Genomic DNA, 14,090 nt, shown 5'->3' with positions numbered 1-14,090 from the left:
GCTTGTTCCAGGACATTTTATTGCAGCACAGAAATGCCAGTTGTCAACGGGTTTTTGAGGAAGTGTGGGTTTTGCCGCAAGACATCTGGGATCTCACTGATCTCCAGTGGGACAGACTGATTTCCAGCAAAGTGAAAATGTGAAAATATTGAGTCTTCTGCTGCAAAACAGAAGACTTGGACTTTGAGTTGGGACTTGGATCAGGACTTTAGCAAAGCTCTTTTTTCCCTCAAACTCCGAGCAGATCTTTTCCAGTTTTGTTTGAGAAAGTAGGGGAGCTTTGAAACTTCTCCCTGTGGCCCACGACCCAAAAAGCAACCCAGATTCAGCCATTTCATCAGATTCACTTTGAGCTTTCAAGGTGGTCTGAGTGAAGCTTGAGAGCTGTGAACCCGCATGAGCCAAAATGAAAACACGAACTAAAATGTCATGGGTAAACTAGCTAGAGTCTCTGGCCACACCACACACTGCAGTCGGGACAGAGCACAGCAGCTTCCTCTTCCAAAACACAGGACTTTATGGGGTGAGCTTCCAAGCAAATCTGCATTAGTTGACAGTATGATGAGGGTGCAGGTTATGTGCTCTGACATGACCCCACACACACTGTTCTCTACTGGGCTGGTATGAATCCACACTAATTCCATCAAGGAGGTTCATCTTGGTTTATACTAGTGCAATTAAGAGTAGAAATTGGCCCTTTGCCTTTGATTTCTTTGTTAATATGGGAGAAGAGGTGGGGGTGGGGAGGACAGGAGCCTCCAGCCTGAGACTGGAAGCTTTCTGTATAGGTGAGCAAGCAAAGAGAAGACGAGCATCTCTTCCATCCTTGTAGTGACAGCATGAATGTAAATGGCTGGAGCTAAGGTATGGCAGAGGGTGTTTGAAACTAGACGAGAAAATAAATTGCAAGGTGCAGGAGATACCCAGAAGCACTGCAATCAGATAGAGAGGGATTTCTACTGCGAATAATTAAGATAGCATGGCTAGTAGATGCAGATAAATGTAATTTGATTCTGGGCAAAGGATCAGGTGAATGAGTTTCTGCCAGATAAAAAAGCCTTGCAGCGCATGCTGACTAAGGTGAAGATCTGGGAGTCAGCGAACAAGTTCCAACCCCTGCAGGCAGTTGTGCAACTTCATGGGAAGAGAGACAGCTGGGGGAGACTGGAGAACAGGCCAGACAGGCTCGTAGCTCAGGAGACTGATAACAGACCCCTGAGCTGTCGCTTTGCTGGTTAAAGCCCCTGCCACATCTGTGAGGCTCCATCTAATAGTGTCCGAGTGACCTGCGTGGAACAAGCGGGTAGTGTCAGTCTAACCACGGCAGGGGTTGACCTTTCTGACAGCCACCGCAGTAGCTCAAACTCTCTGATCCTTTCATCAGCAGTACAGTAAGGAGACCCCAGATCTCCATGCCAGGGAACCTCCTAGGACTAACTTGCACTGATTAAATTTGCACGGCCTTTATACTTGCAGCAGTCAGGCTTGGAGCTTCTCCTGTTTGCAAGTCTGTGTGCACTTGTGTTGTCTCCTCGCACATTTTCCACACCAGGCTCATACACATTACACATTCAGCCCAACAGGAGCTTTCCTGGCTTTGCAGGTTTGCTTAGTAATAAACTGGGGCTTCCTCGTTGCAGTGAACTATTGGCATCTTCCCAGTTCCTTGGAGCAATCCTGACAATGGGGTCACTTCCCACTAACCCACTAAACCCCGAGAGTGCCATACCAGCAATCACAATCCACTACTGATTTGTGAGAGAAGCTGAACCACGAGCTTTTGGGCTTTCCAGAAGCAGTTCTGCGTAGCTGATTACTTCTGGGATCTCTAGCAGTCACTGCAACATACTCTAGGGATGGCAGGTCACTTTGAGAAGGCATCACCCACTAAGACGGTACAGTGGAGCGGAGTTAGTCTGAAGGAGTATACCTTGATAGGTACATGCTGACAGGGCCAAGAGAGAAAATTGTAGCTGGGAACTAAGAGGTTCTTCTTGCTTTATTTCAATCCCTGCACCCTACTTTCTTCTGGTCACCAGGCTTGCATGCTTCAGAGATGTCTGCTCCCTTACACCCGCTTATCGATGTGCAATAAGTGCCAATGAATGATCTGGCATGAATTAGTGAGACAATCTGGGGCATCCCCTCAATCAGCCTGTGGTGATCCTTGTATTAAAAGGGAGAAGCAGATCAATTGGGAACAGCATACATAGTGTGGTTCCAGGTCAGTCTTTCCTCCCCTTACTTCTTGATCTGTTAGCCTAAGGCAGGGTGCCACAAGATCTTTTTACAGGTGCTGTGTAACATTAGCACTGATGGGGTGCAGACACCTACACATGACTCACAAGATAAACCCAGAGGTTTCATGCGGGAATCCCTCGTGTCAAAAACTTTCTACTCGCTCGTGGTCTTCTGAGTTCTTTGCAACAGAAGAACTGACCCTATTATTTTTCTTTAGACAAGAAAGGAGTGAAAGCAAGGGCTTCCTCGAGTCCAACAAGGTTAAGAACCACTGCTCTAAGGGGAACGGGACCTGGATTAAAATATCTTGGTTAGCCCAAATCTCTTGTTTTTGTTAGTGAGAGGGGTTGGGAAGGTACGGCTGAGCTTTGACAAGCTCCCCAAAGTTCGGGTGCCTCTCAGAGCCTTTCTGGCTTGCAAAAATGCGGTAAAGTCTCAAGAGACGTAGCTGTAACACGAAGAAAGGGTTTGATTGATCTGTCTTTTTTGGATCCAAGAGAGTTTTGCTCAATTCAGTTTAGGGGTGGGGAGGAAAGTTTCAAGGATTCTTATTTTATCCCATCTGAGTCATCCATCTTATTTTTAATTTTTTTTTTTACTTTTCTGAAGCCATGGCAGAACTTCCTTCTTGATTAGCCACATACACTGAAGTCATCAGAGTAACAGAGAATAAGAGAGTTTTACCTGCCTTAATATGTTCCTCCCTGTTCAAAAGTCCTGTTTCCCATTCCCCAAATAATCGGTGTCTGTTAAACGGTGATGCTTTTGCATAGGCTAACACCACGAAGCCTGCATGTTAACAGGATTTCCGCAGAGAATGCTTCTGGCTCTATACTTACATCCACAGACTGCTTTTGCTTTAGCTGTAGGGTAACCCAGAGCTGTCTTTCTGCTGTTTCAATTTGATCTGTCTCCTTCTACTGGTAGGGGGATAGTCCTGGACCGGTACAGAAGAACTTGCACAACCCAATTGTACAGGTAGGAAACCAGTTCCCTTTCTCAACCAACCTGCTAATGTAATACAGTTTATTAGCATCAGCTGTGAAGTGCTTTATAGGATGTTGGCAAGAAAAGATACAGACCACACAATTCAGACACAGAGAGCATCTCTCTCCCTGTTGGAAACTGGCCTGAATCAAACCCACCGGATTCCCAGAGCTTTGACTCCAGATCCAAATGTTGACTCAGACCCGTATCTAGCAGAGGTGACGGAGAAAGATTTGAAGCAGTCATCACATCTAGAAAATGTAATGGACACGGCCAGACCCGACAGGTGTAGGGAATCGCATCTGATGAGGGAGGGAAGGAGCCGTAGGGACCTTGCACTTCCTGCCAGCGCCTTCCCAGGTGTGACACCAGCTTAGTCCCCCTGGCCGATGTGTAGCTGGGTGCGATTCGAAGGGAGTCTGAGTCGCTCTTAATTGCACCCCCGTCCACGATACCTATGAGTTTAGTGAGTAGGTTCGGAAGGAAGAGGAGCTCTCCTAGCGCTCTCAAGACTCAGGGAATCAATCGGGTGCAGAAAGCGGGTAACAAAGGAACCTCGCCATTTTTTACATTAAAGAGATGTGCACCAATGCTATTGAGAGAGAAGCGGCCTGGCCTCAAGCAAGGGTTATACTGGCTAATGCCAAACAGCTGAAGGGCACCCCTGGAATGGCTTTGCTGCTGCATGTCCAGGTTGGTGGTGCTGAGGGTGGAGGGGGGACGAAGTGGTTCGAGCACATCAAGGACACGGTGCATCCTGGGATGGAGCGCAGCGAGCACACTCGGCCAAGCTCTGTACCCGTGCATGGGGGTGGGGGTGTTTGTGCAGAAAACGATGCACGTGACTTTAGGGAAGGCAAGCACTCGGCACAGTGTCCTGAAGATTGCTCCCTGCACACCTGCTCTCCCAATGTCCACCCGCAGCAGCCTTCTGTTGAAGCTCCCCCCGTCACCCTGGAGTCGGCGGATTGCTTTGTAGCGAGAGCAGGGTCAGACCCCATTTCCCATATTGTGCTCGGGCTGGTTGCTGTCCTATAGAAGGAAGGGGGTCATTGGTGCAGGATCCCGTCCCTCACCTTGGTTCTGGGATTTACTGGTCCCTGATGCCTTTCCATAAAGTTATGAAGATATTAATGGCAGCTTCCCAACACGGACCCTTTTCTCTTTGTCCTTCTTACCAAAGCTGCGGTTTTTAATGCCGCCTAAGGAATGCGGCTGTCCGTAGGCTTCCCGCTCCCTTCGTGAGCTTTCTTAAGAGTTTTAGCACGCTGGGCACATCACTGCGGGCTCCTTCCGCGAAATATTAGTAGCCAAGTCCCCTAGCGGTCTTCATCGTTTCAGCCGCTCCCAACACGCTCGTTCAGCCTACTTAGCATCCGAGCAGCTTCTCTCCATACGTGTGAATGCTAGAGATGCTCATGTTATTTCCCCTCCTCCTTTTTTTTTCCCCCCCGCCACCCCTCCCTCAGTCTCTAGAGGACCTCGAAGACCAAAAAAGGAAAAAGAAGAAAGAGAAAATGGGATTTGGCTCCATCTCAAGGGTATTTGCCAGAGGGAAGCAGCGGAAGTCCCTAGACCCAGGCCTCTTTGATGGTACTGCTCCCGATTATTACATAGAGGAGGATGCAGACTGGTGACCCCCCGAGCTGGTAGCTTGCCTCCCTCTGCTGCCAGTGTGCGTGCGTGGGCGTGGATGTGTGTCTGTGTGCGGGTGCGTCTAACTCAAAAGAAAGTTGAGCCTTTTCCTCTGCGTCGCCACTTCTGTAACTGATGTACATACTACAAACAAAAACCTGTGTGTGAATATGTTAACTGTTGTCTTTGGAGCGATGCAGTCGTGTTGTAATCCTCTCCCTTTGTTTCTCTCTCTCTCTCTCTCTCTTTTTTTTTTCTTTTTTTTTCTGTTTTTTTTGGATTATTTTTCTTCTTTTTACGAAACTTGAAACTTGAAGGACTGCTGTGTACTTGTAAATAACAAAACTATTGTGCACTTTGTGCTTGTGACGTCTCTTGTCCAAAAACGCTGTTTCCTTGAGCCCATCCCGTCGGTGCATTCTGTATCTGGTATGTTCTCAGAGTTGGGTGTTGGAGGGGACAGTATCCTATTCACAGGGTGCACCTGAGTTACCTAGCCGACAAAAATGTTAGGCTCTGCCTGTCTATCTAGTAAGACCTCAAAATCTCACTCGAGATGATGTCTTCCTGGCCAAAACCTTAGGAGGCAACATGGGCTCTCTCTAATGCCTGCCAGACTGGAATAATTGTTTAGTTTTCCTTTTTATTGTTTAATTTATTTGCACAAATTCAGAAGAGCTATTCTAACTAAATTATTACGTAGATATTGGGATTTATATTTTTCCACAGTGGTTGGGATGGGTGGGGAGGAGGAGGGCGAGTTTATACTGTACTGTTCTATATTAAGCTGCTGCCTAGTATTTGATGCCTGCAGAGCTAAAGGTGGTTGGACTGAATCCCGGAGAACATCAGTTCTTCTCATTCTGACTTTGTGATTTTTCTTTTTTTCTAAACGAATTTCTTTTGTATTTCTCTCTCGTGCTTGCATGTTTTGTACGCTCCTCGGTCCTGCAGTCTGCCCTGACAGCAAGATCGGGGACTGGGATCACTATTGTGGAAGGATAAACGCAATCAGATAGCTGTAAATACCTTTATCTAAACTGTAAAACTGCTTCCTGTATTGGAGAATAGATGCTTATCGCGAAATAATGCACAGGAAAAAGGCAGATTGCAAAGCAGGTCCAAAAAGAGACAGGAATTCTCAGTACTGCATGGATTTGGAACGCGCTGGCCTTTGCTTTTGTCTTTTCTGTTTGCAGAAACACCAATTGCTTTTCCTTTTGTGTCTTCAGCTTTTCCTCTTTACAGCGTTCATTTTGTTTGGTAGCAAGACAGAGGGCGATAAAGGTTTTCTAAGGAAGCCAAGCCCCATTCATCTCTATGCAGCAACGTGCTTAAGTCCTGTGGGAAATGACTTGAGCACCTGCTTAAAACTAAGCATGTGCTTTGCTGCATCTGAGCAAAGAAACGTGTGGGCAAGGAAGGGAACGAGTAAGTGATTATGAAGATCAGGAAATAGTATTAGATCAGGCATTTAGCGACACTGGAACTCTTGTTCTGTATCAAACGTTGTTAATTCAGGTCTGTGACATTTATGTTGTCTGTATAAAACCTGTTGTGGGTCTGATCTCGGCCTGCCATTCATCCCGCAGTGCAGCAGTTTAATAGCTTTGGGAACCCAGGTAAGCAAAGCTGGCAGTAGCATCTCGTAAACGCTTATTTTGGGCATTGTTTCCTCCTAACTCTGCTTCATGAACAAACAGATGCGCATTTGGAAAGTCCAGGCAGTTTGATTCAGTTGCTTCTTAAATCAAGTTCTGCTCATTCTCTTCTAAATGCCAGTTAACGTAGAGGAAGATCCCCCACCAAGAGCACAAGCCGCATTGATCTTAAATTGCACTTGTGTTCCTAAATCCGTTAGGCTTCTTTGAAAATCTTCCCCTGTGATTTTTAACTGCAATTTCCCCTTTCCTTTAACATGCACAGCTATTTGCTGACTACAGAATACAGTACCTTGTGCTTTAATGCTTGCAATATCATTTTAAGCTCTTAAAAATGTAATAAGATTATTTAATAATGCTATAGTGTATTATTTTTAATTCTGATAAGTGCACCCTGTTTGAAAGGGATATTTTGTCTTAAATTACAAAACTAAAAACAAAAAATACCACCGTGCTACATTACTTTCTAACATGATGATGCGGAGAAACCACAGGGGGTTAGGGAAAGTGGGTTTTAAATATCTGCACTGTTTTGCAAAGGGATCTGTTCAAATTGAGGGGTTGGGGAGAAACTGCCCTGTGGGTCTTTCTCTGCAGAGGAACATTTTTATACATCTTTTTTTTTTTTTTCCTTTCAGTGTGTTTTTATAATTTAAAAAAGAAAAACAACAACCAACCAAGCCAACTCCTGGTTATTTCGTAGTCTCCTTTCCATTTCAGCTTTTGTAAATTAGGAAATAATTCTAAAGTTACTAAGAGGATCATTTATTTAAAAGAGAACTACAATAAATAGCATATGAATTATGGGTAACATTAGATTTAACTTTTCCCACGTGAGTGGGGGAGATTCCTTGAAGGCATGGATGCAAATATAAAAATATAAAAGATCTAAATAAAGCTTATTTTAAAGTATGAATGAATTTGATGTGATTTAATTGCTTCTAAGTTGTGCTTGCTAGGCCTAGGCCGCTGGCCACTAGCCAGGGGCTCAAATCTGAACTGGTCGTGTCCGCTGATAATCTTGGGTGTCCTGCCACTCACCACCATGGTATCAAAAGCTCTGCCGCGTGCTCTTTTCCCCAGAACCAGAGTTTGCCTAAATGTATTGTTTTCTTCCTAGCTAGTTAGAAAGGTTCACAAAAACTGATCTCCGCAGGCAGAAACACAAGCCCCGCTTTGAAATTCGCTGCCTTTTACTTTTTTTAGATGGACTTTCAAAAAAACCCGTTTGCGCTGAGAAGCAAACCGCTGACTATTGGCGATAACTTGCCTTCTCTTTCCAAGTCTTACCTGCGCTGCCCAGTCCTTCCTCGCAGCGCTGTGGCTCGCGGCCTAACTCCTTCCCGTGGCTGTTATCGTGCTAACAAAAGAACCGGGACGATTCTCTCTGCTCACAACTTGCACTTGAAAATGCGATGTCAGGTCGTTGCTCGGTGTGTCTTTTGCTTCGTGAAGCCCTAACCAGTGTCAGGTTCCTGCGGGAGGCCGCGCTCTTCAGCCATGCTCTTACATCTGCTTTGCTTGCCCGCAGAACAGGCGCACCACGCACGGACATCAGTCAGCTCATGCCTGCTGCTTATGGCAGATGTGCCTCGAGTCACGAGCCACCTTGTCCTGAAAGCCCTCGTTTGGTATTCTGGCCATCTGCCCTAGCTGCGAAGCTTTGATCGGCTGTGCTCTCTTAGCGCCCTCCCTTTGCACTTCATAGGACGCGGTCTATATTAAGAACCGTAGCATAGGTCAGCCATGGACGTGACAGAGTCTGCAAGGGATTGAAATGCTTCCACGAATTTCTTTTAACTGCAACCCAAAGTCTGGGTGGACCCAAATGTTCCCCCTGCAGGGCTGAATACCCAGGACAGCACAGCAGTGTTCAAACACGTTATAACCAGAAAATGAACTGGATTAGAAACGGCATCTCCTCCCTGAGCAAAATGCAGAGAGAGAGAGAAACCGTGGAAAACCAATTTCAAACATGCTTTCTTTCTTCGTGTGCTGCAAGGCTGGGTGTAAGTAATACAAGGCCAAATCTTCCTCCCTTTCCTAAGGGTCATGTTACCCCACATTTGAGCATCCCTCAATCACAATGGTTTCATCCTGTGCTGCTGTCCTAGCCGCTAGGCTGTCCTTCCTCCCACTGCCGACAGGGGGGAGAATAGGACCCCGAGGGCAAAAGAGTGGTCCTGTCGGCTGTTCTGCCCCCTGCAGACTTCAGTATGGAGAGGGGGGAAGATTTAATGAGGAGAATATTGTGCCAGGAGAACGGGGAAGTGGGAACTAGAGGAGACAGAATAGATCTTGCAGTGCAGCTGCGGACAGTGGGGAAAGAGTAGGGGCAAAGAAAGGAAAGGAAGAGGAGGCATGGAAAACCTGACTTGCCTCTTCAAAGTCGGCTTAAATTGGGCCAGTTTTGAATGCACTGAATGATGCCGACCTCGGTTTACTCAAAAGCAATAGGAAGCGACCTAATCCTAGCAGAGGAGACCGTCACTACCAGAAATACCACAATACCACGTCACTGCCAGAAACGCCGCAGTTGCAAACCCCCTCCCTCCCCAGAGCAGCGCGGAGTAACACGTTTCTGGTAGTGGAGAAAGCAAAGGAGAAAAGACAAACCAACTGCCTGAGCCCAGGAAGAAACAGGACCTGAATGGGAGGTTTGTGCTTGACCCAGTGCAGCACCAGCTGTGTATTTTGGACTGTCCAGGCTTTGGGGCTTGGGGCTTTGTTTCAGGCCTCTCAGTCAAATAGAGGACAGTGATTTGTATGGATTGCAGCTGGGACCGAGGATCAAGAATCCAGCTAAAAGTTAGTTGAGCAGAAAGCCTTGAGTTGGAGTAAACAGTCTCCAGCTTTGATTTTGTAGCTCTGGAGAGTCACGGGCAACGCCGAAATGCACGGGAAGCAGGTAAGGGATCCTGCGGTTCAGAGATCGGCGGGGACACAAAATGCAGGGAGGCAAACCTGGGGCTCCCTGAAGAGCCGTGGCTGCTAAAAGCACAGAGGTTTGCCAGAGGTATTCATCCTTGTCCCTCAACCTGCTGAACTTACAACATCGGACAGTGCGATGATCAGTCTCCGCAATAGCAGGGAGTGTTGCAGCCAGGCCTGCCGGACAGGGCCAATCATGGAGGGACCACGGGACTGGACCCCTAGTTCTTCATCCTCCTAGCAGGGAGGTAATGCTGAATAATTGCTTTGACGGGGAATTAATTCATCTGTCACGATATAGTCTCTAAAGGAGAATTGCCTATTCAGCATTTCAGCCAGGGGTGGCGTAAAAGCCTAAAGCCAGATCTACACCCCACTTGTATACCAGCTGGGCCGTTTAGGGATGCTGTATTTTCACTGAAATAGCAGTGCTGATACAAACTCTAGTTGTGGGTGAGCTTGTGTCAAGGTGCCCTATAACCCTGCAGTTTATTACCACTCCATGCAAGAGAGAAGCCCTTACCTGGACCGTTCAGCCAGGCACCTCTCACATAGCTGCTTTCTTGTGGATGGGCATCAGTCCGTCCTGCCTTCTGATTCTCCATGAGATCCACTGGGCAAAAGAAACAAATGCACTGGTGACACGGGTTGCTCCAGCTGCACCGTCTGCCCAAGCTACTCAACGCAGCTACGGCAGTGTCTGAGCGCCGTGTGATGGCTGTGCTAATGCAGCCGGAAGAGAGTGCTATTTTTCCCCTTGCAGATAGGAAATCAAGGCACCGGCAGGATAATAGTTTGTCCAAAGTCATTTTTCCAAAGAGCAAAGACTTGAAAGCAAGTATCCCAAGCTCTAGGCTAGTGCCCTAGTTGCTGGACCTTCCTATACCGCATAAGATCTCCAGAAACTAAGCACACCCCCCCCTTAGTGACTCGGCCCTTCCTCTTAAGTAGTCAGGGGGATCTTTCCAAATAACCATGCAACACCCCCCTTCCCATGGTGCAGGTTGTAATATCCCCCATTTTACAGGTGGGGAAACTGAGCCACCAAAGTAAAATACCTGCCCAGCCTTGTTTAAAAAAGCCGTGGCTAGGGTGGGTTTGCAACTTGGAAGCCCTCACTCCAAATGCCCTCATTTATAAATACACGGAGCCATCTGCTGCATGCATGGGCCATAGCTAAATGAGAAAATAAGCAATTGCTTAGAGAGGCAGTATATTGGAACAACCCTAGTCACTGAGGGGCATTTCCATGAAGTGGTGAGAGAGAGTTCCCTGTAGCTCTGAGGTTGATTTCCCGTTGGAATACTCTTGCCTTTTTAATTCACTTTTCTGTTGAGAATAGGTGGCCTGGATGACAGCATGTCTACCTGGGGGAGTTGGCAGCTGCGTTATAAATAACTCTTTGCAGAGCACCTATTATTAGGAAATCCAACTGGACCCTTTCTGTGTGAGGCAGCTTTTGAACTCAGCGGACCAGATCTTCAGTTAGTCTAAGACTAACAAACTGGAGCTGTATGGATTTACCGCTACTCCGGGATCTCAACTGCTGGCGACAGGAGGCTACACTGATTTCCACCAGCTGGAACCTGACCCCTGACTTTGATGGAGCTGCGCTGATTGACAGCAGTGGAGGCCCTGGCATGATGACTGCATCAAAATCCATGCAAGAAAGAGGTGTCAGAGAGGTAGATCTGTGCTGGAAGAGAGGCATGAAAGCCTGCAAGTAAGGAGTCTGGTGATGAAAGCCATGTTTTAAACTACTTCTCACCAGGGGTACTGAGAACATGGGGAGATGCTGATAACTGCATATAACTGCATGTGGTACTATGCAACCATTAGAGCCCTGTGTGCTAAGATAGACATTGCTCCTGCTCCCACAGAGAAATTGAGGCAGAGGATTGAAAGGATTTGCTCAGAGCAATAAGGCTGCCACGGTCCAAATTGGCACGCGCATGTTCCTGGCTCCCCGTCCTGTGCTCAGGAACGTATTCCTTGCTTTTAGTGCTGCTTACTTCCCTCCGTTAAAAACAGTGAAGCCAGTGGCTAGCCCAGGCCTCTCACTTTCTGCTCTGCAGCCGTGACCACCGCACCACGGTGGTTTGATAAAGTAAACTCTTCATTGTCCTTGAACCCCATATCACCCACCCCTAGAACGCACCTCCGCCTGCAAGCCCCAGCGCGTGCATCCGACGGCCACGCATGTTTATCTGTACAGGGGCTCTGCGCTTTGGGGCCAAGCGTGGTGCAGGGCTGGTTCAGAGCTGCGCAGTGCACAACCTGACGGCCTCACGTGGCCTGTGGAGCCATAAAGCCTGACCTTCCCCTGGCACCACAGGCCCAGCCCAAAGCTGCTGAGCTGCCAGCATGTCCTGCTACTGAACACAACCGACTGGCAATTTCTATTCCATTACCAAAAGGTAACGCTACAGCGGGGCACGTACGTATAACCTTGTGCCAACGCAGTCGTGGGTTCAGAAACAGAAGGCAGAACTGTCCGGTGGGCCTGAAGCTGCTTGGTATATGTGGCCAACTCCATCTACAAAGAACGAAGTGGCAGAAGCTGCCCGCGATACCTAGAGTCTAGCCACTGGATAAGCAGAGAAATGAGCAAACCCCAGCCCTAGAGCGGCCTCTTCCCAACGGAGGAAGAGAAGCAAACCTAGATGACACTTTCAACCGGCTGCTCGCTGCTGCAAATACCAGAAATTAAGCCTGTGCAAAGCGGCTAGTATCCGATTTGGATTTGGATTCGGCCGATTCGGGGGACTGTGATTCGATTCGGTGATTCGAATCACTGTCCCGATTCGATTCAGCCGAATCTGATTCGGAGATTCAGTCGGAGCCGAATCAGCCAGGCCCATCCCCCCCCCACCGCTCTCCCAGCCTGGCAGGATCGCCTCTGCCCGCCCCAGCTCCCAGCTCTTTGGGGAAAAAAAGCCCCAACTCGGCGTGTACTGCTGGGCGGGGGGCAATCCCCGCTGCCCCCCACTGTGCCATGCTGCATGGGGAGCTCTGCATGAGCCCCCCCCTCCCCGTCCCAGCCCCCACATTGCTGCCCCATGTGCCGCAGCTCCAGCCCTTTAAGGAAAAAAAACAGAAAAACCCCCAGACATACCGTTCCTGCTGGCGGGGGGTGATCCCCGCTGCCCTGCACCACGTTGGGGGGCTCTGCACAAGTCCCCCAAAGCCCCGAGGCTGCTGTAGGAGCAGTGAGTCCCAGTGTGGTTTTGGGGTTTATTTCCTTAAAGAACCAGAGCCGCGGCAGGCGGGGCAACCACGGGGGGCTGGAGGAGTGAGGGGGGGGATTGGGGCAGTGGGGGCAGCAGGGATTGCCCCTCATGCGGCAGCACCCGATGAGCACCGGGGCTTTTTTTTAAAGCACTGGGAGCTGGGGCGGGCAGGGGCAGCCGTGGGGGAGCTGGGGGAGCGGTCGGGGGGCTGGGGGAGCAAGCAGGGGATGGAGCCTGGCAGGGGTCCCCCCACCCCTAGTACTTACCAGCTCCGAGTCCGGCTCCAGCTCCCTGCTGCAGCCGCCGAGGACTGCCCGAATCATTGAAGCTCTCTGAATCTTTCCAAATCTTTGGAGAGCTTCAAATCGATTTGGACCTTTTTATTGGTCCCCTGATTTGATTCAGATTTGCAGATTCAGCCACCGAATCGGGTCGAATCTTCTCTGAATCAAATCGCCACCCAAAGCTTTGCACAGCCCTCCCAGAAATGTCATGAGAAAGGGGGGGAAGACCCTCTGCTCTGTAAGACTTCCTCCCGAATTTTCCAAATTCAGAGTATGGCTTGACTTTTGTGTAGCTAGAAAGATAACAGAACTGAAGGAAGATGGTCTGAATGTGTAGTGGAAGATAGCGGTCTGGCTACAGGCTCCCTTGGAGACATTTTGTGGCATACAGGTGGAGGGCAGAAGAAGGGAGTGCTGCAGGTTGGCAGGTGGACCTTGCAATGGGATAGAGGGGGGAGTCCAGGATGAAGAAGAGGGGATCAGCCACAATATTAACAAAGGAAAAGGATGAGAGCTGAGAGCAGATGAGAACTCGGCTCTGCTGGAGAGGTGCAAAGCCAAGCGATGGTCCAAGAGGGAGATCTCAGCAGCAGAGAAATCAGCCAGAGCAGCGCTGGATGAAGACCAGATCAAGAGAACATCCCTTTGGGTAAGTGAGGAAGTTAAACCAGGGAAGTGAAGACATAAAAGGTGAGCAAACATGCTGCCAAGGGCACAGGAAGCTGAAACTAGCACAAATGAGCCTGGAGATAGCAGAGGAGAGGAAAAGGGTGACCAAGAACTAAGATTGGGGAGGAAAACTGATGAGAGGTTGGGTGGACAGAAGAGGAGAGAACTTGGCCGGGGAAGCGCTGGATGCAGCATTATTAAAAGGGGAAAAGAGGGTTTAAAGTCCACAACCACGATCACCAGTCTGATCCAGGGCTAGGGTTTTGGAGAGAGAGGTGGCCTCCAAATCAGAAGGCAGTGTCAGACAGAGGGGGTCAGGGTCTCTTTGAGACCCAGGAGCTGGAGGGACGAGGAATGAAGGGATCACAGATAGCAACGATCTCTTTAGAGAGGGTGTGGAGAGAAAGGAGGAAGCCTGCAACGGACCCAACACGGTGTGTGACTGATTAACC

General features: G+C 48.7%; 1 protein-coding gene across 5 annotated transcripts in view; it reads left to right on the top strand.

Moving 5' to 3' along the window:
• The window catches only part of KAZN (kazrin, periplakin interacting protein), a 636,407-nt gene that overhangs the window by 603,308 nt on the left and 19,009 nt on the right, over positions 1-14,090 (top strand). For all 5 annotated transcript variants that reach the window (XM_059716417.1, XM_059716418.1, XM_059716420.1 and 2 more), the window contains 2 exons: positions 3,169-3,219; positions 4,698-4,821. In XM_059716417.1, the coding sequence (XP_059572400.1) occupies positions 3,169-3,219; positions 4,698-4,821 (175 nt within the window). The remainder of the gene's footprint in view (positions 1-3,168; positions 3,220-4,697; positions 4,822-14,090) is intronic.

This window comes from Alligator mississippiensis, chromosome 13 (genome assembly GCF_030867095.1).
Source record: "Alligator mississippiensis isolate rAllMis1 chromosome 13, rAllMis1, whole genome shotgun sequence".
NCBI classification, from domain to species: Eukaryota; Metazoa; Chordata; order Crocodylia; family Alligatoridae; genus Alligator; species Alligator mississippiensis.
The sequence above is the reverse complement of the archived record's forward strand: the minus strand, read 5'-3'. Positions and strand labels throughout refer to the sequence as shown.